The sequence below is a fragment of the Pleurodeles waltl genome, chromosome 7 (genome assembly GCF_031143425.1).
Source record: "Pleurodeles waltl isolate 20211129_DDA chromosome 7, aPleWal1.hap1.20221129, whole genome shotgun sequence".
Lineage (NCBI taxonomy): Eukaryota > Metazoa > Chordata > Amphibia > Caudata > Salamandridae > Pleurodeles > Pleurodeles waltl.
The window spans coordinates 1,143,614,827-1,143,639,780 of NC_090446.1; the positions used below are offsets into that span (position 1 = coordinate 1,143,614,827).

Sequence of the window (24,954 nt, forward strand, 5' to 3'; positions counted from 1 at the left end):
GATACCTGGTAGCATGATCCACTACTACCAGGATATACATATTTCCTGAGGCTGTGGGAGGTTCTAGTGGACCAACTATGTCCACACCCACTCTTTCAAAGGGCACCCCCACCACTGGAAGTGGAATGAGGGGGGCCTTTGGATGCCCACCTGTCTTACCACTGGCTTGACAGGTGGGGCAGGAGAGGCAAAACTCCTTAACCATGTTGGACATATTGGGCCAGTAGAAGTGGTTGACTAACCTCTCCCACGTCTTGGTTTGTCCCAAATGTCCAGCAAGGGGAATGTCATGGGCCAATGTTAGGATGAACTCTCTGAACAGCTGAGGCACTACCACTCTCCTAGTGGCACCAGGTTTGGGGTCTCTGGCCTCAGTGTACAGGAGTCCATCTTCCCAATAGACCCTATGCGTTCCATTTTTCTTGCCTTTGGACTCTTCAGCAGCTTGCTGCCTAAGGCCTTCAAGAGAGGGACAGGTTTCTTGTCCCTTACACAGCTCCTCCCTTGAGGGTCCCCCTGGGCCTAAGAGCTCAACCTGATAAGGTTCAAGCTCCAAAGGCTCAGTTCCCTCAGAGGGCAGAACTTCTTCCTGAGAAGAGAGGTTCCCTTTCTTTTGCTGTGTTGCAGTTGGTTTCCCAACTGACTTTCCTGTTCTCTTGGTAGGCTGGGCCATTCTTCCAGACTCCAGCTCTACTTGTTCACCCTGTGCCTTGCACTGTGCTCTTGTTTTCACACACACCAGTTCAGGGATACCCAGCATTGCTGCATGGGTTTTTAGTTCTACCTCAGCCCATGCTGAGGACTCCAGGTCATTTCCAAGCAGACAGTCCACTGGGATATTTGAGGAGACCACCACCTGTTTCAGGCCATTGACCCCTCCCCATTCTAAAGTAACCATTGCCATGGGATGTACTTTTCTCTGATTGTCAGCGTTGGTGACTGTGTAAGTTTTTCCAGTCAGGTATTGGCCAGGGGAAACCAGTTTCTCTGTCACCATGGTGACACTGGCACCTGTATCCCTCAGGCCCTCTATTCTAGTCCCATTAATTAAGAGTTGCTGTCTGTATTTTTGCATGTTAGGCGGCCAGACAGCTAGTGTGGCTAAATCCACCCCACCCTCAGAAACTAGAGTAGCTTCAGTGTGGACCCTGATTTGCTCTGGGCACACTGTTGATCCCACTTGGAGACTAGCCATACCAGTGTTACCTGGATGGGAGTTTGGAGTGGAACCTTTCTTGGGACAGGCCTTGTCTCCAGTTTGGTGTCCATGCTGTTTACAGCTATGACACCAGGCCTTTTTGGGATCAAAGTTTTTACCCTTGTACCCATTGTTTTGTGAAGAGGCTCTGGGCCCACCCTCCTGTGCAGGTTTTTGGGGGCCTGTAGAAGACTCTTTACTATTTTTAGTTTTGGTTGTCTCATCACCCTTCCCCTGGGGAGTCTTTGTGACCCCTTTCTTTTGGTCACCCCCTGTTGAAGTCTTGGACACCCTTGTCTTGACCCAATGGTCCGCCTTCTTTCCCAATTCTTGGGGAGAAATTGGTCCTAGGTCTACCAGATGCTGATGCAGTTTATCATTGAAACAATTACTTAACAGGTGTTCTTTCACAAATAAATTGTACAGCCCATCATAATTACTTACACCACTGCCTTGAATCCAACCATCTAGTGTTTTCACTGAGTAGTCTACAAAGTCAACCCAGGTCTGGCTCGAGGATTTTTGAGCCCCCCTGAATCTAATCCTATACTCCTCAGTGGAGAATCCAAAGCCCTCAATCAGGGTACCCTTCATGAGGTCATAAGATTCTGCATCTTGTCCAGAGAGTGTGAGGAGTCTATCCCTACACTTTCCTGTGAACATTTCCCAAAGGAGAGCACCCCAGTGAGATCTGTTCACTTTTCTGGTTACACAAGCCCTCTCAAAAGCTGTGAACCATTTGGTGATGTCATCACCATCTTCATATTTAGTTACAATCCCTTTAGGGATTTTCAACATGTCAGGAGAATCTCTGACCCTATTTATGTTGCTGCCACCATTGATGGGTCCTAGGCCCATCTCTTGTCTTTCCCTCTCTATGGCTAGGATCTGTCTTTCCAAAGCCAATCTTTTGGCCATCCTGGCTAACTGGATGTCCTCTTCACTGGGGCTATCCTCAGTGATTTCAGAGGTGTTGGTCTCTCCTGTGAGGGAACCAGCATCTCTGACTATTATTTTTGGAGTCAGGGTTTGAGGGACCCTGTTCTCCCTAGATAGGACTGGTAGGGGGGAATTTTCCTCCAAGTCACTATCCTCTTCCTCTGAGTTGCCACCCTCAGAGGGGTTGGCCTTTTCAAACTCTGCCAAAAGCTCCTGGAGCTGTATTTTGGTAGGTTTGGGGCCCATTGTTATTTTCTTTATTTTACAGAGTGACCTTAGCTCCCTCATCTTAAGATGGAGGTAAGGTGTGGTGTCGAGTTCCACCACAGTCACATCTGTGCTAGACATTTTGCTTCTAAAAGTTGGAATACTTTTTAAGAATCTACAACTGGTTCTAGAATCTAATTCAAACTTTTACAAACTTTTAAACTCTAAAAGAAATGCTAAACAGGATCTAACAAGGCACTAGCAGGTCTTTTAAGAATTTAGAAAACTTTTCAAATTGCAAAAATCAATTTCTAATGACAATTTTGGAATTTGTCGTGTGATCAGGTATTGGCTGAGTAGTCCAGCAAATGCAAAGTCTTGTACCCCACCGCTGATCCACCAATGTAGGAAGTTGGCTCTGTATGTGCTATTTCAAAGTAAGGAATAGCATGCACAGAGTCCAAGGGTTCCCCTTAGAGGTAAAATAGTGGTAAAAAGAGATAATACTAATGCTCTATTTTGTGGTAGTGTGGTCGAGCAGTAGGCTTATCCAAGGAGTAGTGTTAAGCATTTGTTGTACATACACATAGACAATAAATGAGGTACACACACTCAGAGACAAATCCAGCCAATAGGTTTTTGTATAGAAAAATATCTTTTCTTAGTTTATTTTAAGAACCACAGGTTCAAATTCTACATGTAATATCTCATTCGAAAGGTATTGCAGGTAAGTACTTTAGGAACTTCAAATCATCAAAATTGCATGTATACTTTTCAAGTTATTCACAAATAGCTGTTTTAAAAGTGGACACTTAGTGCAATTTTCACAGTTCCTAGGGGAGGTAAGTATTTGTTAGGTTAACCAGGTAAGTAAGACACTTACAGGGCTTAGTTCTTGGTCCAAGGTAGCCCACCGTTGGGGGTTCAGAGCAACCCCAAAGTCACCACACCAGCAGCTCAGGGCCGGTCAGGTGCAGAGTTCAAAGTGGTGCCCAAAACACATAGGCTAGAATGGAGAGAAGGGGGTGCCCCGGTTCCGGTCTGCTTGCAGGTAGGTACCCGCGTCTTCGGAGGGCAGACCAGGGGGGTTTTGTAGGGCACCAGGGGGGACACAAGTCCACACAGAAATTTCACCCTCAGCAGCGCGGGGGCGGCCGGGTGCAGTGTAGGAACAGGCGTCGGGTTCGCAATGTTAGTCTATGAGAGATCTCGGGATCTCTTCAGCGCTGCAGGCAGGCAAGGGGGGGATTCCTCGGGGAAACCTCCACTTGGGTAAGGGAGAGGGACTCCTGGGGGCCACTTCTCCAGTGAAAGTCCGGTCCTTCAGGTCCTGGGGGCTGCGGGTGCAGGGTCTCTCCCAGGCGTCGGGACTTTAGGTTCAAAGAGTCGCGGTCAGGGGAAGCCTCGGGATTCCCTCTGCAGGCGGCGCTGTGGGGGCTCAGGGGGGACAGGTTTTGGTACTCACAGTATCAGAGTAGTCCTGGGGTCCCTCCTGAGGTGTTGGATCGCCACCAGCCGAGTCGGGGTCGCCGGGTGCAGTGTTGCAAGTCTCACGCTTCTTGCGGGGAGCTTGCAGGGTTCTTTAAAGCTACTGGAAACAAAGTTGCAGCTTTTCTTGGAGCAGGTCCGCTGTCCTCGGGAGTTTCTTGTCTTTTCGAAGCAGGGGCAGTCCTCAGAGGATGTCGAGGTCGCTGGTCCCTTTGGAAGGCGTCGCTGGAGCAGGATCTTTGGAAGGCAGGAGACAGGCCGGTGAGTTTCTGGAGCCAAGGCAGTTGTCGTCTTCTGGTCTTCCTCTGCAGGGGTTTTTCAGCTAGGCAGTCCTTCTTCTTGTAGTTTCAGGAATCTAATTTTCTAGGGTTCAGGGTAGCCCTTAAATACTAAATTTAAGGGCGTGTTTAGGTCTGGGGGGTTAGTAGCCAATGGCTACTAGCCCTGAGGGTGGGTACACCCTCTTTGTGCCTCCTCCCAAGGGGAGGGGGTCACAATCCTAACCCTATTGGGGGAATCCTCCATCTGCAAGATGGAGGATTTCTAAAAGTTAGAGTCACCTCAGCTCAGGACACCTTAGGGGCTGTCCTGACTGGCCAGTGACTCCTCCTTGTTTTTCTCATTATTTTCTCCGGCCTTGCCGCCAAAAGTGGGGCCTGGCCGGAGGGGGCGGGCAACTCCACTAGCTGGAGTGTCCTGCTGGGTTGGCACAAAGGAGGTGAGCCTTTGAGGCTCACCGCCAGGTGTGACAATTCCTGCCTGGGGGAGGTGTTAGCATCTCCACCCAGTGCAGGCTTTGTTACTGGCCTCAGAGTGACAAAGGCACTCTCCCCATGGGGCCAGCAACATGTCTCGGTTTGTGGCAGGCTGCTAAAACTAGTCAGCCTACACAGATAGTCGGTTAAGTTTCAGGGGGCACCTCTAAGGTGCCCTCTGGGGTGTATTTTACAATAAAATGTACACTGGCATCAGTGTGCATTTATTGTGCTGAGAAGTTTGATACCAAACTTCCCAGTTTTCAGTGTAGCCATTATGGTGCTGTGGAGTTCGTGTTTGACAAACTCCCAGACCATATACTCTTATGGCTACCCTGCACTTACAATGTCTAAGGTTTTGTTTAGACACTGTAGGGGTACCATGCTCATGCACTGGTACCCTCACCTATGGTATAGCGCACCCTGCCTTAGGGCTGTAAGGCCTGCTAGAGGGGTGTCTTACCTATACTGCATAGGCAGTGAGAGGCTGGCATGGCACCCTGAGGGGAGTGCCATGTCGACTTACTCGTTTTGTCCTCACTAGCACACACAAGCTGGCAAGCAGTGTGTCTGTGCTGAGTGAGAGGTCTCCAGGGTGGCATAAGACATGCTGCAGCCCTTAGAGACCTTCCTTGGCATCAGGGCCCTTGGTACTAGAAGTACCAGTTACAAGGGACTTATCTGGATGCCAGGGTCTACCAATTGTGGATACAAAAGTACAGGTTAGGGAAAGAACACTGGTGCTGGGGCCTGGTTAGCAGGCCTCAGCACACTTTCAATTGTAAACATAGCATCAGCAAAGGCAAAAAGTCAGGGGGCAACCATGCCAAGGAGGCATTTCCTTACAAGAGCAAATTAGATATTATGCTTGCACAGGCATGGCTTGATCTCTAGGAAAGTACGATGCTGTGGCTGTACCAATTGCAGTCGAGGAAAATATGATTTGTAGCATTTTCAAGTTCCCAGGACATGTGTTCTCTGGTAATTTTCAATAGTCATGGTAATTCATAAGCCTTACAATTATCTGTCTGGGTGGCGTCTCCAGTTTTGGTTGTCTCCCTCCCTTTCTATCACAAAGTGTAGTGGCAGCATACAGTTGAAAACATTCTGCTGGTACTATTGTTTCAGAAAGTCTTTGGTGTTTCTGCCTTCATTGTTCGTGGGGACATCCACCAGGTGCATATCCTCCGCACCTCTGCTCTGTGATTCAGTATCTCTACTATCCCCAATAGGTCCTTCACTTGAGCTTGCTTACCTTGGTTCACAATGAGGACAAGGTGAACTCACTCACTGTGACCTTCTGCCAATTTCTTACGACCAGCTCTGAGTAGCGTGACATCAATAGCTACTGCGAAGATCTTATTTTACAATGTTGTTTTTAGTATCCAGGATCACTTATAATATTTCTTCAAATTTGTCTCTGTAGCCTTCTAACATAGTTTGAACAGTTTTAAGGGTGCTTTCAGTGCCTGGAGCTGCATAATGTTCTGTATCAATTCGTTTGTCCCAATCTGGAATTTACCCACTTTGGGTTGCACCACCATTGAGCCTAATATGGTGCTCTAAGGCATTGCTAGATAACGCGATTGATGTACTGCTAACAAGTGCTTAGTATGAACCAGTGGTTGCTGGTGGGTGCCAGTGTTTAACAGAAAAGGCCACTGGTTTCTGAGCGGAGCTTTGCCCAGCACTGCTGGTACTGTGACAATAACATATTCAAGTGTTTATTTGAATACTGCCGATGTATTGCCACTTCCTCTTGTAGTATTACTATTGCCCCGGTAATTGTCTGCCTGTGTCCATCAGGACTGGGGTGTGTAGTTTTACTTAGTACTAATAAGCCACCAGCTGACCTTTCATTAAGCAGTCTAATGTCCCCGGCATATTTCTGTGTCAATTTCCATTATGTATGTCTCCTTCAGATGTTCAAATTTTGTTCCTGCATCTCTCAATATGCATCGGCAGCTGTCATACTCTTCCATGCTCAACATTATCCTGATGAAGTCTGGAGTCCAGCTTCCTAGCCGAATATCATCTAAGGGACCGAAGTGAGAGTGCCCCTTAATCTGTGCACTGGGCCCTGCCTCTCGCTTCTCAACCTGGCCCGAATGCTCCTGTTACTTGCCTATGCCACGCCACATTGCCGCACAATCCATACAGCGACCACTGCTTCTCGAGTCGCCTCTGCCGCAACACCGCTTCAGTGAGCCTCGGTGCAGTTTCCTCTATAGAGTATTGCGGCAGCCATCTTTAGGTGACTTCCAGCGCGATCGCCGGGGCTCACTGTCAGCTTAGGAGATCTGCCCATGAGGCCTGCATTCTGCAGATCCTTCGCACGAACTGTGGGTATCTATGGTATGGTTGCAAGGCAGCATTTCATCTACTTTATGCCGAGTCAAAGCGCTTAAAGTCACGCCCTTCCCAGCCAAAGGCACTGTTAGTTTTACATTTTGGATAACTGGTTACAACATTAATTGGTAAATGCTGCTTTTTTACCCGTATTTCCGTGTCAGGTTCGATGTCAGTAGTTTTAAATATAGGCTCTGGATTCAGATGGATCATGAACCCAGGCATTCAAAGTAACAATGAAACCCCACTCCAAGTGAGGTTTCCTGACCGGGATGAATGATGTTAAAGTTATCCTCGTAAAACTTAAGGCTGCAGTGAAGAATCTAACAAACTCTTGTGCACTGAAGCTGAGCAGTTGTAACCTTTCTTTCCTGGGAAGCAGAGGACAGTGAGGCCTCACTGCTGAGTTAAGAGTGCCACCGAACCAAATCTAAATTGGTCACAACAGAGATTAGGTTTATCAAGCCTCTCGCCCTTCTTAATCCAGGATGAAAAGCACTGGCATATGAAGCATTTGACACAAAATGCTCAATGGGAAATCTTCTATTTCAGATGACTGATTTAGTTATCTCTCAGAGAAGAAAGCACCCTTGAGCTGCTGAACATACCCTGCTCAGCCTATCTACATTTAAATGAGGTTGATTGCTAGGCGAGTCACTACTTGAGAGATCCCTAACCTAGAAACAAAGTTGCCTTGTCAGAAAGCACAGTTCCTTTCAGTGTGGCCACGTTGTTTGATATAGACTAGAGGACACCAGTAATGTTTTACATGTAAATCAGAGCACTCTTCCCTCTCCACCTCAGGAAGAAAGATCTTAGGAGTTTAAAAAAAAAAAAAGCAACAAACCTTTGGGCCTGAATTAGAAGTCGGCGGAGGGGATACCCCGTCCGCCGTATTATGATCCCATTCTATCATATGGAGATCGTAATACGGCGGACAGGATATCCACCACATTTATGACGGAGTATTCCCTCTGCCAACTTCTAAGTCAGGCCCTTTAATTCCTGTCACTGGTATATTGGACAGTATCCTTTGGGCATTTAGGGGTGTGGTTATATTGGTATGAATTACCTTATGTCCTAGATACCTCAGTGTCAGAGTTTTTGAACGGGACACCTTCATTGATGCAGACTTGAGGGCCACAGCACAAAAGGGCTTCTGCACACTGTTCAGCACCACAATTGTGTAGATCGGAGTATGCTACTTGATGTATGAGGTGGTGTTGGTGAGTTTGTAAGGTCCTCGTGTGTAAAATGGCCATTTATGCTATCATGGTGTAAAAGGCCATGAAAATCCATCCACGAGGCTCTGAGAGCTTACACTGTTTATGTGGGATAGATCTTCTGAAAATATGGATGGAATAGTAGAATGTCTATGTCAAAGAGGCTGTTTCCTTGTTGGGGCGATTTCTAGATCTGGACGAGTGCAACCATCTTCAAATGTACTTTGATAGGACTTGTAGCAGAAGCCCACATTGGGGACCATGTGTCCCTAATTACATTCTCACTGCCATGCAGAACCTAGAATAAAATTAAGCTAATTACATGGAAATGTGGTTATCCATATTTGGCATCCCTTTTGCATCCCCATGCTTATTGAATATTCTCTTATATTCGTCTTGGACTCTCATTAACATATAAAGAAAATCGCACTTCCTTTTGCAAATCTGACACAAGAGTTATTTTTCCTCTAGCCACTAGAGTTTTTTTCATATTCCTCCACATAGATGCTCTGAGCTCACACCTAGCCCCCACCTTGAGTTTACCTCTAAGGATAGCCAGGCAAATTAATTTCAACAGGCATATTGGAATTATGCTACCATACAGCAGCTAGCCTTCAATTTTCTTGCCATGTTCTAGTAAGCTCTATGTCTTAAGAGTTGTTGCAGGAATTTTTATGAGAGCATAACTGTGGTCGGTGAAGCTTTCAGAGTGAAACAAGTTAGATTTTCCACATATTGTCCTGCTCTTTTTTATCCAATGGACACATTTCCTTTTCAGCTAAGCATTTCACAGCTAAATGTATCCCAGTGTTCCTCTGTGTGCTACATAAATCCAAAATGCTATATCTGAGCATCACTGAAATTTCTCTACCTCTCTGGTTGAAGTCCTTTCCACATTCAGTTCACTTCTGCCCCAGATGATCGAAGACAAAATCCCATCTCTTTTCGGCACACCTGCATCTGGTCTCTATGGTGAAGCACTATTTCAGCTTTGAGATTATCTTTCAGCAAAGAAGTCAGGTTTCATGGGCCACATAGCCAGGCAGAGAAGAAAATAAGTTACTTACCTGTAACTATAGCTCTCCAGTATTGGAATCTTTCATAGATTCACATGCTTGAATCATTATCTGCCATTGAGATGGGAGTCCCCGCTACCTTAGAAAAGATAATGTCTCCATAGACATAATAATAATAATGGCTTACATCCCTACTTTTAAGTAATCTATCCAAGTCCTTATGTAAAAAAGGACCAGACTACAGAATTAACCAATCAGATAATCCCACCCTCTGGAACCCTCCAGAGAGAAGCTCAAATACCTCAGATTTTCTAACTACTAGTGCGTATCCTAAAAGTTGACTGAGAGAAGTAAAAAGGTGAGCTTCCCCTGGGAGGTGGGTAGGTCGCATGTGAATCTATGAAAAATTCCAATAATGGAGAACTATAGTTACAGGTAAGTAACTTATTTTCTTACTCCAATATTGGAACTTTCATAGATTCACATGCTTGTATCAGACTATAAAACAGTATCTACAGCTGACAATAAATCTTTAGAATTACTGATACCTATCTTATCTGATAAAGCATGTAAGTATTCCAACATATAAAGATGCTGTTACTTATAAGCACAAATTTTCATGTCCGTCAACAATTATTATACATATAAAGCACAACTATTAAAATATGCAATGTGCAGTACGAGAAAAGAAGGATGGATGGAGGGAGGTAGAGTTAGCTCACCTTTACTGGAACAGATACCACACGACCACCTGTACTACCGCCACATCTCTTTGAGGTACGGCATCTAGACAGTAGTGTCTTGTAAACGTATGTGTACTTTTCCAGATGGCCGCTCCGCAAATGTCTTGTAGGTGTACACCTGCGAACAGTGCCACTTATGTTGAGATACATCTGGTGGAATGTGTACATACTGAGGATTGTAAAGGCTTTCCGGCTGCCTGGTGACAGAACGTTATAACAGCTACTATCCATCTTGCTATTCCTTGTTTCGAAAGGGATTGGCCCTTTCTTGGGGTGCTAAAAGCGAAAAATAACTGTTTGGACTTGCAAAAATGTTAAGTTTTATTTGGAGAAAACCAAATACATCTTTTGATGTCTAGCGAGTGAAGTGCCCTTCCTGCTGGAAATGACAGATTTGGAAAGAAAGTCTTTAAGATCAAAGGTTTGTTAATGTGGAAGTCCGATGGTACTTTGGGAATTTTTTTTGGGTTTGTGCGAAGGATCACTCTGTTGTGCTTAAATTGAAGGAAAGGCTCTTGAATGGTTAGAGCCTGAATTTCACTGATGTGTCTAGTAGAAGTAAGAGCAACCAGAAGAGCAACTTTCCACGATAAGTATTTTAATTCCGCTTTGTGAATGGGTTCAAATGGATGTCTCATAGGCTGAGATAGAACCGTGTTGAGTTGCCAGGAGGGTGGAGGAGGTCTCACTGATTGAAAAACTCTAAATGGTCCTTTTAGAAACTGTTTTATCAACCTGGAGGACCATAAAGACGGAGATGTCAGGGAACTTCTGAAAAGAGATATGTACTCTAATGGATGCATGAGCTAATCCCGAAGATGCCAGATGGATGAGACAGGGCAATATCTCCTCTGGCGGTGATAATAGCGGATTCATCTATTCTTTGTGACACCATAAACAAAACCTTTTCCACTTCAGAGAGTATGTTTTGTTTGTGTACATTCTGGGTGAATGTTTAAAAAGGCAAACTCATTGTGTTCAGGAGCCAAGCGGTTAACTTTAGTGATTTGGGGTCCGAGTGCAAGACTTGACGTTCGTTCCTCGTTAGGAGATCTGGTGAGACTTTCAGTGGAATGTGGTCTTTCTCTGAGAACAGGAGCAGTTCCAAGAACTTATGTTGGCAAGGCCAATACAGAGCTCTCAAGATTAGTCTGCAAGGTTCTCTCCTGATTTTTGTGAGCACTCTTGAAATCAGGGGAATGGGTGGAAAAGCGTAGGCAAATATTCCGTACCATGCCATCGAAAATGCATTCCCCCCCATGAGCCCGGATCGTGAACCCAGTTTGCATAGAAGCAGCATTTGGTGTTCTGCAGAGTCCCAAAGAGTTCTAAGTTGGGCTTTCCCCATTCCTTGAAGACCTGGTCGAGTGCTTCTTGGTTCAACTACCATTCGTGACAAGAGGATGTTAGTCTGCTGAGGGTGTCTGCTGTCTCGTTCTGTTTTCCTGGTAGGTGCTCTGCTCTTAAACTCACCCCATTTCGAATAGCCCAATTCCAAATACTTTGAGATTCTCGAGATAGGAGAAGAGACTTCGTTCCTCCCTACTTGTTCAGGTAATGCATCATTGTTGTACTGTCTGTCCTTATGAGAACTGCAGATTGTTTTATTCTGGGGAGGAAAGCCTGCAGAGCCAGAAAAACTGCTTTTAGCTCTAGGAAACTGATGTGATATTTTTGAAAAGAGCTGTTCCACCTACCGCTGACCTGTAGGTCTTGTAAGTAAGCCCCCATCCCTCCAGAGAGGCATCCGTGGTAATTACCTGTCGGTGGGACAGAAATGAAAGACCTATTGCGATGTTTAATTGTTCTGACCACCAGTGGAGCGCTTCGATCATACGTGGAGTCACTGTGTCCAAGTCACTGAATAAGCCCTCCTTTTGAACCCATTGAAGATCCAATTCTTCTTATAGGGGGCACATTCTTCTAGGCGGCAAAATGGAATTAGCTGAATGCAAGATGACATCAACCCCAGTAGAGATTTGTAACTGAGTACTGAAAGAGACTTTCTTCTTTGAACTCAGGTTGCTAGGGACATGAGTTCTATTTGTCTTTCCAATGTAGGGAAGGCCTTGTCTCTGACCCTGTCTATTGTCGCCCGTAAGAAAGTCGTTACTCTCACTGGCAAGATCTTTGATTTGTTCCAATTCAGGGTGAGACCCAGGTCGCCGAATAATTCCATGCAAGCCGTTGTTCAGTCATAAGCCTCTCGATACGACCACGATTTTATTAGCCAATCTTCTAAATATGGAAAAATCTGGTGTTTTTATCTTCTCTGCCAAGCTGCTTCCGGAGCCAGATATTTTGTGAATATTCTGGGGGCAGATTTCGGGCCAAATGTAAGAACTCTAAACTGGAAATGGCTGCCGGCTACTGTGAAACAAAGGAATTTTCTGTGGGCAGGCGAGATTGGGATATGAAAGTATGCATCCTGTAGATCCAGGTTTGCCATAAAGTCTCCGTGACTCATGCAGAAGAAAATGCCCTGCAACGTGATCACGCAAAAGGTTTGACGTTTGAGGTATTTAAGTCCCGGAGGTCGAGAATGTGATGCCATTCCTCCCAGTTCTTGCGTATTAGGAAGGAACAGGAGTAAAAATCTCTGCCCTTTACCGAAGAAGGAACTCTACCTATTGCTCCTTTCTTTAGCATGGTTTTGACCTCTGACCGAAGTTGAAGGAAGGTATGTGGAGGGTGTGATTTGGACGAACTCCAAGGTGAGGCCAAATTGAACTATTTTAAGACCCACTGGTCGGACGTTAATTCTTGCCATTTTTTTTTTTTAAAAGTGGGATATTATTCCCCCTATTCTGTGAATTGGTGTTGGGAGGTAGCCGGAGCCTGAAAGCGGTCTTTGGCGACAAACTGTGTCTTTGCCCTGATGTGCTCTGCTCCTAGGAGGAGGTCTAGAATAGGATGCCTGGGGTGGTTGTATTTGTGGATATTGTGTTCGAAACTGCTGAGTCGCATAGGAGGGATAACAAAGGTTTTAAAAACTCCCTTTATATGATGGGATTCCTCGCTCTCTGGAGACATGAAAAGGCAACTTCTTGAACTGTAGGGTACCCAGTGATCTGGCGGTGTCTGTGTCAGTTTTAATCAGTTGTAAGGCTTCATCTACGTGCTTGCCAAAAAATGAGCCTCCCCATCAAACGGAAGGTACAATACCTTATTCTGTACTTCCGATCAAAAGATAGTTGCCCTAAGCCAGCCTTGTCTACGGAGCACCGCCCCACCTACTAGTTGTCTAAAAGCAGTGGTAGCAATATCCATTGCGCAATCAATAGCCTCAGCTGAGGTGCACTCCCCCTCCAACAAGATCTTCTTTGCTTCCACCTTTGAATCCTCCTGAAGCTGGTCCAGATACGGTGCGATAACCGCCCATAATTGCCTGTTATCTGCCCCAAATAGCCAAAGAGTTTGGTGCTATCACAATAAGCCCTGACATAGAGGAAAACCGCTTCCCAATGTTGTCTAAACTTCTACCTTCTTTGTCTGAAGGTGCTGAAATTGGCGCTGATGGATTCTTTGAACGCCTCTGCGCTGCCTGGGTTATTACGGAGTCTGGCTTCGGATGCCCAATGAGACATGTTCGAGGGTCTTCTGGAGCCTTATACTTTTTGTCTAATCTTGGTGAGACTGCAGTCATAGTAGCCTGGTTTGGCATTACTTTCAGACCTTCCACCCAGATGTAACTCACTATGGGTATGGAGCGCACACTCTTTTGAAGGGGCTCCTTGAAATCGTATAAGAAGCAGTCTATTTGTTTAGAGGGCATGGGCAGCGTGAATTGTTTCGCTGCTCTTTCAAGCAGATTATGGAAACCCCCAATGTCTCCTGGGGGTGAATCCCCCGGAGCAGGCGATAGAGATGATGGGGTTGGCAATATGTACTTGTCCCATTGAGATTGCTTGTCCTGGAGCTCACCTTCCTCCCTCTCCTCGTCTGAGGAGTCTAACTTGTAGAAAGGTTCTCTGCGGATACTCCTCGCCGATCTGGGCAACAACATAGGTTTTGGTACTGGGGTGGAAGGCACTGACGGTGGGGGTTCTGCTGAGATTTTTTCTGACTGTGATGCCGACGGAAACCTCTTTTTGTAGTCTGTCAAAATAAGTTGGAGATCAGAGATAAGGGAACTTGGAATACAGGCCATATCCTCTGGCACACCTCGTTGGTCTTTCTGAGGAGAATAATACTGCTGGTCATATTCGTCTTCATCATCTTGATACTTGACCTGGAGCTGAGAAGGACTATGAGCCGCCCCAAATGGCCCATCATCATCCAAATCTTCCTCCAGTAGATGGGCCGGAAGTAAGGGTGTGACCTTACTTGGAGACGTGGCATGTGGTGTTATGTCCCCTTTTCTAGTTGAGACCTGGATTTTTCTCCTCGTCGACGGTGCCGTCAATGAGGTAGTCAACAAAGTCGTCTCCATCTGCGAGGGTTCGTCTCTGGTCGCCGTCGTTGATGTCATCAACGAAATGGCTGTCGACGATGGCGTTGTCGACGCCATCATAGATGACATCTTTATCTTCATCGTCGATGGTCTGGCCTTAGATATCGTCGACGAGCAGGAAGTAACAGTAGAAAGGCCGGTAACAGTGGATGATACGATGGTGTTGACAATAACAACTTTGTCGATGGTGGGGTCGACGGTCTGTCATCTGGGGCTGAGGAAGGCTTTCTAAAAGTAGTAATGATCTTCGATGTAGGTGTGGATGGCTCTGAAGAAGGTTTAGAAACCTCCTTTGAAGTTGAAGGCTGGTGTTTAGATTTTGATGACAAAGATTTTCTTTCATGAAGTGATGTCGATAGACTGCGGTGTTCACCAGACCCCTGTGAGGTCTTTTTTTAAAGCTTTAGAGAGTTGCCCTGAACCCTTTTCAAAGTGAGGTGATCTTTGTCTCTTTTGGGACTTTTTGGAAGACCACAAAGGTTCTTCACTGTCAGAATCTCAGACAGGGTTTTTCCTTGTTTTAAGCTTTTTGAGTCATATCAGCAATCTTCCCTCTCTATCCGTTAGAGTTTTTGAAGAAAAGGTACGACATACCTTGCATTCAGCAGCAGAATGTTCAGGATAGAGGCAATATATAAAGTCTCTATGTGGATCCTCAGAGTGGAGTCTTTTCTTTCCACATGTACTGCAGGCTCTGAAAATACTTTTCCTCTCTCTGTCAGACATTATGAGGATAATGTCAGGCCCCAGGTATTCAAAGTGTTAACAAAAACACTCTAGAATAGAGAATACTTCTAGATGTAGTGGTAAAATCTATTCCAACAGGAAAAAATGATTTCAGCTCAGTGGAGACTCCATAGCACGACGTTTGGTAGAAAATCTGAGGTACTGGAGCTTCTCACTGAAGGGTTCTAGAGGGTAGGATTATCGGATTGGTTGATTCTGGAGTTTGGTCCTTTTTTACATAAGGACTTGGCTAGATTACTTAAAAGTAGGGCTGTAAGCCATTATTATTATGTCTATGGAGACATTGTCTTTTCTAAGGTACCGGGGGACTCCCATCTTGACGACATGTTCATGTACAAATAAAACTTCACACTCGTTAGCTCTTCTGGTTGCATTTTACTTTACAGAGTTTACCACTAGACGGCAGTGCATAACCTTTAATGACTTACAAATGTACCCAAAGTTTAAAACAACTTAATTTGGACTTTTGACATCCATGCCTAGCATGCAGTGTGATGTGACTGGTTTTAAGTGCAGCCAAAGGGTTTGCCACATGCCAAGTTTAAAAGCTTTTGTCACATTCTCACATTTTGAAAACGGACATTCAAATACAACTGACATAAAATATCCAGTATGCCAATTAAATATCCAAAACAGTTTTGATGTTTAAGAGAAAAGCACAGACAGTTATTGCCTGTTTGAAGACCCAAACCACGCAGAAGTTAAAAATAATAGCTATCTAATTCCAAATCCATGCAAATTCCCAGGGGAACATTAAAAAAAGATTGATTTCCTACACATACGATTGTGCATAAAATACTACATAACCTATATAATACAACGCTACTGTGTTGGAAGGCAGGCTCATCTAATGAGATACCAAGCAACGAGCAAACACACACCCACCAAAAACATGGAGGCAAATGGTCACGAAGGCTAAGGCACAAGACAACCCATGCAGGTAAGAATGACACCCGGCCAGCAAACTACTAGCATACCAAAGCAGTTCCTAACAACCACTAAAATCAATAAACCACCCTTTCTTATACTTCACAGAACACCCATGACTAATCTCTACTCAAAACACACACTACGCTTAAGCCGCCAGGAAAACTAGAGCAGAGCACAATGCATAACAGTGCCTTACTGGCAAACCAATAATATTTTGGTGTTATACAAGTAACAAAAAATAATCTTTTGTAGTATTTCTTTCCTAATAATATAGCGCGGATCACTAGCCTCATGATGGGGATAGTTAAAGATCTCCAGGAGTCCCTCTACTGAAAGACACTGATACAATGGAAGCATTAATAACATATTCCAAAATCAAAACAGGATATAATAACTGAACTTTTGAGGCCAGTGTAAAGCTAAAGGCAGACCAAGCAGTGGACCAGAAGAGTAAGGGTGGAGGAGTCTACGTTAGACACCCTGCCAGCATATGAGGTATTAAAAAAACACACACCCTAAACATCTACCAGAGTCTCCTGCTCATACAATACAAACAGAACTGAATGGTAAACAAAGACGTAAAGATGGAGGCAAGGGCATCAAAGTGTGTTGGTTGAGTGTCAGTCAATGATCCAGAGAAACCCAACAGTGCCTAGGCAGGAACGTTTTTAGGTATCACTTCATTTACAGACGTCTACCTTCCAAATACTGAAGTCAAAGTGGCACATGCTAAAACTTTGGAGATATTTCGGTTCCACGAGGAGTGAGTCATGTGGAGATGGTTGATAAAATGACTGTACACTTATCTGCAGGAAACAGAGGTGAGTCATGTTCTTCTTGGAACAGAACTTTTGATATGAGGACGATGAGGCAGAAAGATTGGGAGGCTGAAACCCATTTTACACAGTCACCTGGCTTGGTGCTGGAGTGCTTAACCCATGGACCCTGAGAAAACTTCCCCACGAGAAAAAATTTAGAACCTCACCCTCCGTAAAAGATTTATTTTACCTTTGTGTGTAGCGCTTTTTGAAACTGCAAGCACTTGTGTGAAATATGGTTGGAACAGGGATCCACGTTACATGCAGAACTGAGATTGGCACAGGTATCATCTGCTGATGGACCACTGGTAAATTGATGCAATGTACATAAACATGTAAGGGACTTGCCCTGGGTCAGGCTAAGTGGGCAGGTGCTGGTGGAGGATGTAAGGTTTTGAGGAATCTCAAGGCAATGCTTTGTTGCAGGATGCACCAAACAACTGCTGACTTTTGCTAAAAATCTATATTGTGCTGGCAAAAGTGCTCTGGGATCCGTATTGGTCACACATTTATTATGTACTCCACTGTGAGTGCAGAACATACCTCTGCGTCCAGTTCTTCTGCTGGGACAAAATTTCTATCGGGGAGTTCCACTGGCGTCAACTGTAAATAAAGAAAGACAACACATCAAATAATTCAGGGCCATTTCCCATCCCTAGATACATGCATGCTCAACTGTTCAAAAACCTCTAAAAAGAAACTGAGAAGTGCTGACACCGTTGTGAGTTAAAGGACAAGTTACTTACCCTCGGTAATGCCTTATCTGGTAGAGACTATGGTGGTCATTATGATCTCGGCGGCGCTGACGGTCGACAGAAGACCGCCAGCGCGAAGAACCCCCGCCAGCCAGATAATGAACATTCAGCTGGGCCGGTGGGCAGAAACAGTGTTTCTGCCCACCTGCCCAGCTGGAAACAGAGCCTGAACATTGACACCGGCTCCAAATGGAGCTCGCGGCAAAGTGGCAGTGCGACAGATGCAGCAGCACCCGTTGCGCAAGGAAATGCGCAACGGGGCAGTGCATGGGGGCCCCTGCACTGCCCATGCCAAATGCATGGGCAGTGCAGGGGCGCCCCGGGTCACTCATTCCCCCAGCCTTTCCCTGGCGATGTAAACCACCAGGGAAAGGCTGGCGGAATTGGACTCATTATCCGGGGGCAGCGCTGCTTGGATCTGAAACGCTGCCACCGCCAGGCTGCCGTTGGCGGCAATTACCACCACCATGGCGGTCCAGACCACCACGTTCATTATGAGGTCCTATATCTAGCTGCAGGTTTCTTACTTTTGAATTCTCCCCAGATGTCCAGCAACTGGATCTGGAAGATTTTTGTGTGCAGTACTCCTGTAAGCCTTTAGGTGTCGTCGCTCAGCTCCGTGTTTGTCGTCGGCATCGTCTGCACTGGATATGACTTTGCAGGTCCTATATAGGCACCATCCAGGCATGCTGGCAGTTTCTTTTCACAACTTTCCACGCCAGAAGCACAGAGCCATAAAGAACAGTGACTACTGGTGCGTCAAAACGAAGTCCCTGAAAGACGAGTCCCCGCCCCTAGAAATCAGTTTGCAGAGCGGGGAGGACGGGTGGGTCGGTAAGAAATCTAAATCTAGATATAGTCTCCACCAGATAAGGCATTACCAAAGGTAAGTAACATCCATCAGATAGAGACTTTTAGCTGAAGATTCCTTGCCTTTGAATAGATACCCAAGCAATACCATCCCCATAAGTGGGTCTGCAAAAACATGTTCAGACTAGAAAGTCCTGCAGGACCGAACGGGCAAAGTGCCCGTCCCTATGGACCGGACTGTCCACCCAGTAGTGTTTGGTAAACAAGTGCAGAGATGCTCAATTTGCTACCTGGCAGATGTCAAGGACTGGAACTCCTCGTGCTAACACAGTGGTTACAGCTGTAGTTCGGGTAGAATGAGCGTGCAAACCCTGAGGGGGCTACTTTTTGGCCAGTGCGTAGCAGATCTTAATGAAGAGTAGTGACCCATCTGGAGATGGTCCGCTTCTGCACTGCCCAACCTTTCTTAGCACACACATACTCTACCCGGAACTCTTTTGTTCGATCAAGGTAGAACGCCAACACTCTTTTTGGGTCCAGGCGGTGAAGTCCTTCCACTTCCTTAGAAGGATGTGAGGCATAAAAAGTAGGCAGGGTAATGGATTGGTCTACATGAAAGCGCTTGAGCACGTTTGGCAGAATAGAGGCCCTGGTAAGAAACGCCTCTTTGTTAGGATGGATGGAAAGGTAGGGTGGCTTAGATGATAAGGCCTGCAGCTCACTCATTCTGCGAGGAAGATGTCATTGCCACAAGTAAGGCTGTTTTCAAGGTGAGAAGCCTAAAAGGACAATTGTAGAGAGGCTCAAAAGGACTGCACATCAGAAAGGTTAGAACTAAATTCAGATTCCACTGGGGCATAATCAATGGGGATGGAGGAAAAAAATGTTTAAGACCTATAAGTAATCTATATACAATAGGAGCCTTGAACAAGGAAAGTTGATCAGACAACTGAAAAAAAGCAGATATAGCAGACACATTCCCTGAAGAGTGCCCAGAGCAGAGCCCTGCTGGGCAAGGGAAAGGATGAACAACAGGACCTCAGAGAGAGGGGCAGAAAGGGGATCAACAGATTTGAATGTGCACCATGCACACAAATCCCTTCCAATCGACAGGTGTATACAGTTTCGGTGGGGGAACATCTGGCTGCCAAGATTACGTTGCAGCCTTTGGGAAGAAGGTCAAAAGCTGTCAACTATCACACAATCTCCACAAAAGAAGGCGGCAAGTAGACCGGTTCAAGTGCAGAACTCGCCCCTGCTGCTGCAACAAAAGATCCTCCCGAAGGGGCAATTTGATCGGAGAATCAATGGACATGCTCAGCAGCTCATGAGACCAGACCCTCTGTGCCAGGCCCAGAGCCGCAATGATTACTTGGGCACGGTTGTTCCTAATCTTCTTGAGAACTATGGGAAGGAGTGGTATGGGCAGAAATGCGTACAGTGGCCTGAACTCTACCCGAGACAATGAGCGTCTCAGAAAAATTGCCGCCTTGGAAGCTCCAATGCACAAAACTGCTTACATTGTATGTTCTCTGCGGAGGCAAACAGATCTAACCAATGGTCTCCCCACTGCTGAAATAGACCTTGTGCCACCTCCAGATGGAGACATTTGTGATCTGTAAGGCACGTTCAACTGAGTTTGTCCGCTCTGGCGTTCAGAGAGCCCGTCATATGTTGAACCACCAGGGACATGCCCTACTGTTCCATCCACGTCCAGAGACGCAATAGCTTCTTAACAAAGGGTCCACAACCCCACCCCGCCCTACTTGTTGCAGTGCCACATGGCAGTGATGTTGTCTGTGAACACCTACACCCATATTTTCCTTGATAGAAAGAAGAAATGCTTTCAATGTCAGCCGGATTGCACAGATCTCCAACAGGTTGATGTGGAGGCCAGTTTCCACTGGAAAACAGATTCCTCTGATCTCCACCTTTCCCAGATGACAGCCCATCCTAGAAGTGATGCATTTGTCACCACTGTCAGATCTGGTTGGGGAAGGGAAAGGGATCTGCCTCTGACCCAATCACATCTTGTTAACCACCACTGTAAATCTTGTATAGTTAACATTGAGATCTAGACCTTCTCAGAGAGATTCACCTGATGCTGTGCCAACTGGCACTTCAGATCCCACTGCAGAGTCGGCATATGCCATCTGGCATTTTTCACTAGCAGGATGCAGGAGGCTATGAGACCCAGCAGCCTCTGAGTCATTCTTACCAAAATCCAGGACAGAGGCTGAAACATCAGTATCATAGCCTGAACATCTTGGACTCGCCACTGAGGAGGCTAGTCCCCAAAACTGCAGTGTGTCCTGAACAGCTACAATGAGAAGGAGCGTCTAGGAGGGAGTCAGATGCGACTTCAGCACCTTTATAGTGAACCCCAGCGAATGCAGGAGGTCTGCTGTAGTTTGGGACAAACGTCGGAAAAAATCAAGGTAGCACGACCAGGGCCAGTCCGGTTCCAGGACTGGATCCCTGGGAGCTGCTTGGCACGGAGGCCAAAGCTGCAGGCACAGAAATTGAATCGGTCCTCTCCAACTTTGCAGGGCACGAGCTCCAGCAGGGTCGGGCTGCCCCAAAATGAGACACATGACCTCACAGAACTCTCAGAGTTGGGCAGAGGGTGCTCTGGCTTCTGGAAACTCAAGGAGGCGCAGAGTCGGCCCAGGTGCAGGTTCTGCAGAATGATGCCTAGAGCGTCAACGCTCCCTTGTCAGCCGACAGACAAAGTGAAGTCAAAGAGCCCTTTGACTTCTTGGATTTTTTTCTTGTGTCTGGACTTACCGGATAGTCCCAAGGACTTGGTGTGTGGCTCTGCAACTGATCCTGGGACCTTCCTCTCAACTTGTACGGAGTTGAGCTCCAGCTTCAGGGACCGCTCCCTCCAAGCCTTTGGATGCATGACCTTGCACTCTGAGCACGACTTCAGGTCGTGGGTGCGCTGCACACACCAAAGACCATGAGGTGCGGATCCATCACGGACATCGCCGGATGACAGGGCCCGCAGGGTTTGAATCCTGTCTTCCCAGAAGACATCCCTCAATGCGCCAGGAGTAAAACTAAAATACTCAACAAAAAGTCAAAAAAATCAAATCAAAGACTGACTGAGGGGTAACTCTCTTCAGATCAGTGCTTAGTTCGCACAGAAAGAAAAGATCAGACATCACCTCGCCTGAGTGGTGCCTCCATAGGACCCATGACGTCATATCTGGTGTGGACCACAGAGCTGATCGACTCCACCTAAGGGTGCACAGGGGTACTTCTCACAAAAATCTTCCGGATCCAGTCGGACTCCTTGGGAGAATCCAAAGGTAAGGAATCTGCAGCTAGAAGTCGCTCTCAGATTTGCATTACAACATTCACATACTGCGTTCCCCAACAAGAAGCCTAATTTAGTGCACATGTAACCAGCAATATCAGAGATTAGAAGAGGCATGTGGATTTAATAACTTTACATAAAACAGCTCGAGGCCCAACACCTGGGGATATCTTACTACAGTTTTAAAATAAAGTACTGCAAATCTGATAAACATCCCCAGCAGTTTTCAACAGCAAGAATGCATATCCTGAAAGGCACCATTGTCACTATCCCTTTAAAGTGATTGGAAAATGCCTTTGGAAAAAAGAAAAATCAGTCTAAGCATGGAAACCTACCAGATATATTAGAAACTCACAAAGGAGATCAGAGCCATGCCAGAAACATTGATCAAAGGGAAAATCAATACAATCCTGCAATCCATGAACAGAGTTCGAGAACTAGTCCCTGCAATTGAGAATATCGGTCTGCTTCACACTGACTGCCTCAATCAACAGAGCCCCCTAAATTCTGAAGCGTATTTAAAGCACCACAGAAAACAGTTAATAATCAGGCATTTAGACATGCAGAGTTAAATAGGCCAAACGCTCTGCAAAGTATAGCATTAAAGGGAGTATACACTTTGTACAAACTCAAATACACAAACTCAATCATCTATTTTATTTTAAGATAGTCTAGATTTGGACAACTGCTTTCAATCCCAGAAACAGAAGTGATGTTAGAGTAGAACATGAAATGTTCTGTACATCTATTATACAAGTAAAGTGCAAGGTAAAAAGAAAATGTACATTATTAGGCAAGCTGTTACTTTGCTTCTGCACTTACTTCTGTACTTACAGAGCATGTACTATCCTATTGTGAGTTTGTTTCTGGTTTCAGAAAATTGAAGGCAACTGATAAAATATAGAAAAGCATAAACTAGATTACATTATTTTGAAAAATAAACCTTTCCTTTAAGACTTTGTGATTGGTGAATTAAATAAGAAGCACAAATTTGTGGCAACAAGTGTCTCTGTATACCTCAGGGTGAACTGGTTGAAGTCAGCAGCTAAAACTGCTGTAATGAATTCTATGGAATGGAGTAGTTTTTACTCAGGCAGGTTAGTGGGTAAATATGCCTGTTCACATCCAATTGTACTTACAAATAACCCCTAGAATTTCCAAATTTCCTCTGCCAAAGTAAATCATTGACGGTAATGCAAGTGACGAGTATCTGCTTGTCTACCACCATGAAACACTTTTGGGGAAATTCTGTGTAAAGTCAATTGTTGTGTAAATACAAAAGGAAAGGGGATGTTTAAAAAAGTGTTTCCTGTTCGAGTATGCAAACGCAGGGATTGAGGTCTGCTATCCCTTTTACGCCTTCAGCACATAGGTTGAATCGCAATTTGTACATCTGCTCACAAACTCTTTGGTATGCTGATTGCAAATCCTGGTTTGCAACTTAATATACGTACATCAGCCCAACAGTTTAGTTTAAGTGCTGATGCTTGGTAAACAAATCTTTCCATGGGGAGGATTACCTGCTTTGAGGGTCTCATTTCACAGGCGTTTGAAAGCTCTTCAATCAAAATGTTCAACTTTTTCAACTCCCTTACCATAGGCGAGAACATTATACAGTTGTGTAGTTAACTTTCCTGCTTTACTTCATCTCTACCCCATTGAAAGGTACCTTTCTTTTAGGAAAGCTGTAAAGACTTCTTTGTACTTCTGGAGGCCCCTGGCACCCGTTGTTCTCTCGTAGGGGATTTCCATGTATAGTCATAAGCGTTGAATATTCCCCGCCCACCTGCGGGGACCGCGGAGCACTTTATCCAATATAACTTCTTCTTAAGTGTCCATGTTCTCCTTACTTCAGAAAGGCCTGCCAAGTCACTTAAGAATGTTCCCATGCAGCCTATAGGAAGGGCTACAGTGTTCAAATTTCTTAATTCATATTGACCTTGAAGCAAATGCATTAAATTGGTGTACAAATGAATATTATTTTCCAGAAAAATTCCTTCCCAAACCTCTTTATATCAGAAAAACCCCTATGAAGGAGTGCAGAGCAGTGTAGCCCATAGGCTGCCATTAGTAATGAAGAAAAAAGGATACTGTGCCTTTAAGAACAGCTAGTCCTCCAGTATCCCATCATGCTTAGAGAGAGGCAGTTACCTCAGTTCTTTTTTCCGGCACCTGCTGACAGGACCCTGGACCATTGAGCTCAACCTTTTTAGTTTTTTTCTTCAAAAATAGAGAAACTTTGAGAAAAAAGGCTTAATTCGATGTCTTGTCTTTCTCTACTGGATTTTGAAGTTTTCTGACAAAAATTTGGGGCCAGATGTATCATACAACCGATTTGAGATTCTCAAATAGCGATTTTTAAGAAATCGCTATTTCAGAAATGCAAAAAGGTATGTATGATTTTTGCGATTCGGTAATAGCAATTTCTTAAAAATCGCAAATGGTATTACTGAATCACAAATAGAGAATCTGTCCCCATTCGCACCTATGGGCCTGTTGGCTCATATCTGCAAATTTTTTGCATTTCCAAAATTGCGATTTCTTAACCAGAAATCACAATTTTGGAAATGCAAAACCCCAGGGTGCTGGGGGCCTACGGCCCCCTCTGCTGCACCCCAATTTTTTTTGGGGGGGGGGGACATGTAAGGTGCACACATGCCAAAAGGGCATGTGTGCTTTACATGTACAATTTAAAAATGCATTTTAAATGCATTTTTAAATGAGGTCTGTATCATTTGTCTGCCTTCCTCACATATTCCTGCCTCCTGTAACATCTGCAAGACATTCTCCAGGCGTACATTGTGTGACAGAGAGAAGATTCGCCTTCAAGGGAGAGCAGAGAGAAGACGCCAAGGAACCAGTGGGACTTCTGAGCGAGGGGAAGGTCAGTCTTCCACCAGGGCTCATACCTCGGCTTCCAGTGGTTGTGGAAGGTCTGAGAGGCATTCTTTAGGGTGAAAACGCCATCGGTCCCAGTCGACGTCGAGAAGATCAGCGTCGAGAGGAGGTACGGCGCCGACATGCTCGCCGAAGTCCGGCTAGACGTTGTATAGGAGTCGCCGGTCCACATCAAGGCACCGCACGACGTCGAAGACCCCAAGACACACGACGTCGAGAAGCAGATCGGCGTCGACGTCGAGAGGTAAACGTAGACGTCACGGGTCGACATCCCACACAGCGTTGACGTCAAGACGGTGAGAG

General features: G+C 45.5%; 1 protein-coding gene across 3 annotated transcripts in view; it reads right to left on the minus strand.

The window, feature by feature from the left end:
- RNF157 (ring finger protein 157) overlaps positions 1–24,954 on the minus strand; it is a 494,906-nt gene that overhangs the window by 172,215 nt on the left and 297,737 nt on the right. For all 3 annotated transcript variants that reach the window (XM_069200214.1, XM_069200215.1, XM_069200216.1), the window contains exon 16: positions 17,410–17,469. In XM_069200214.1, coding sequence (XP_069056315.1) covers positions 17,410–17,469 — 60 coding nt within the window. The remainder of the gene's footprint in view (positions 1–17,409; positions 17,470–24,954) is intronic.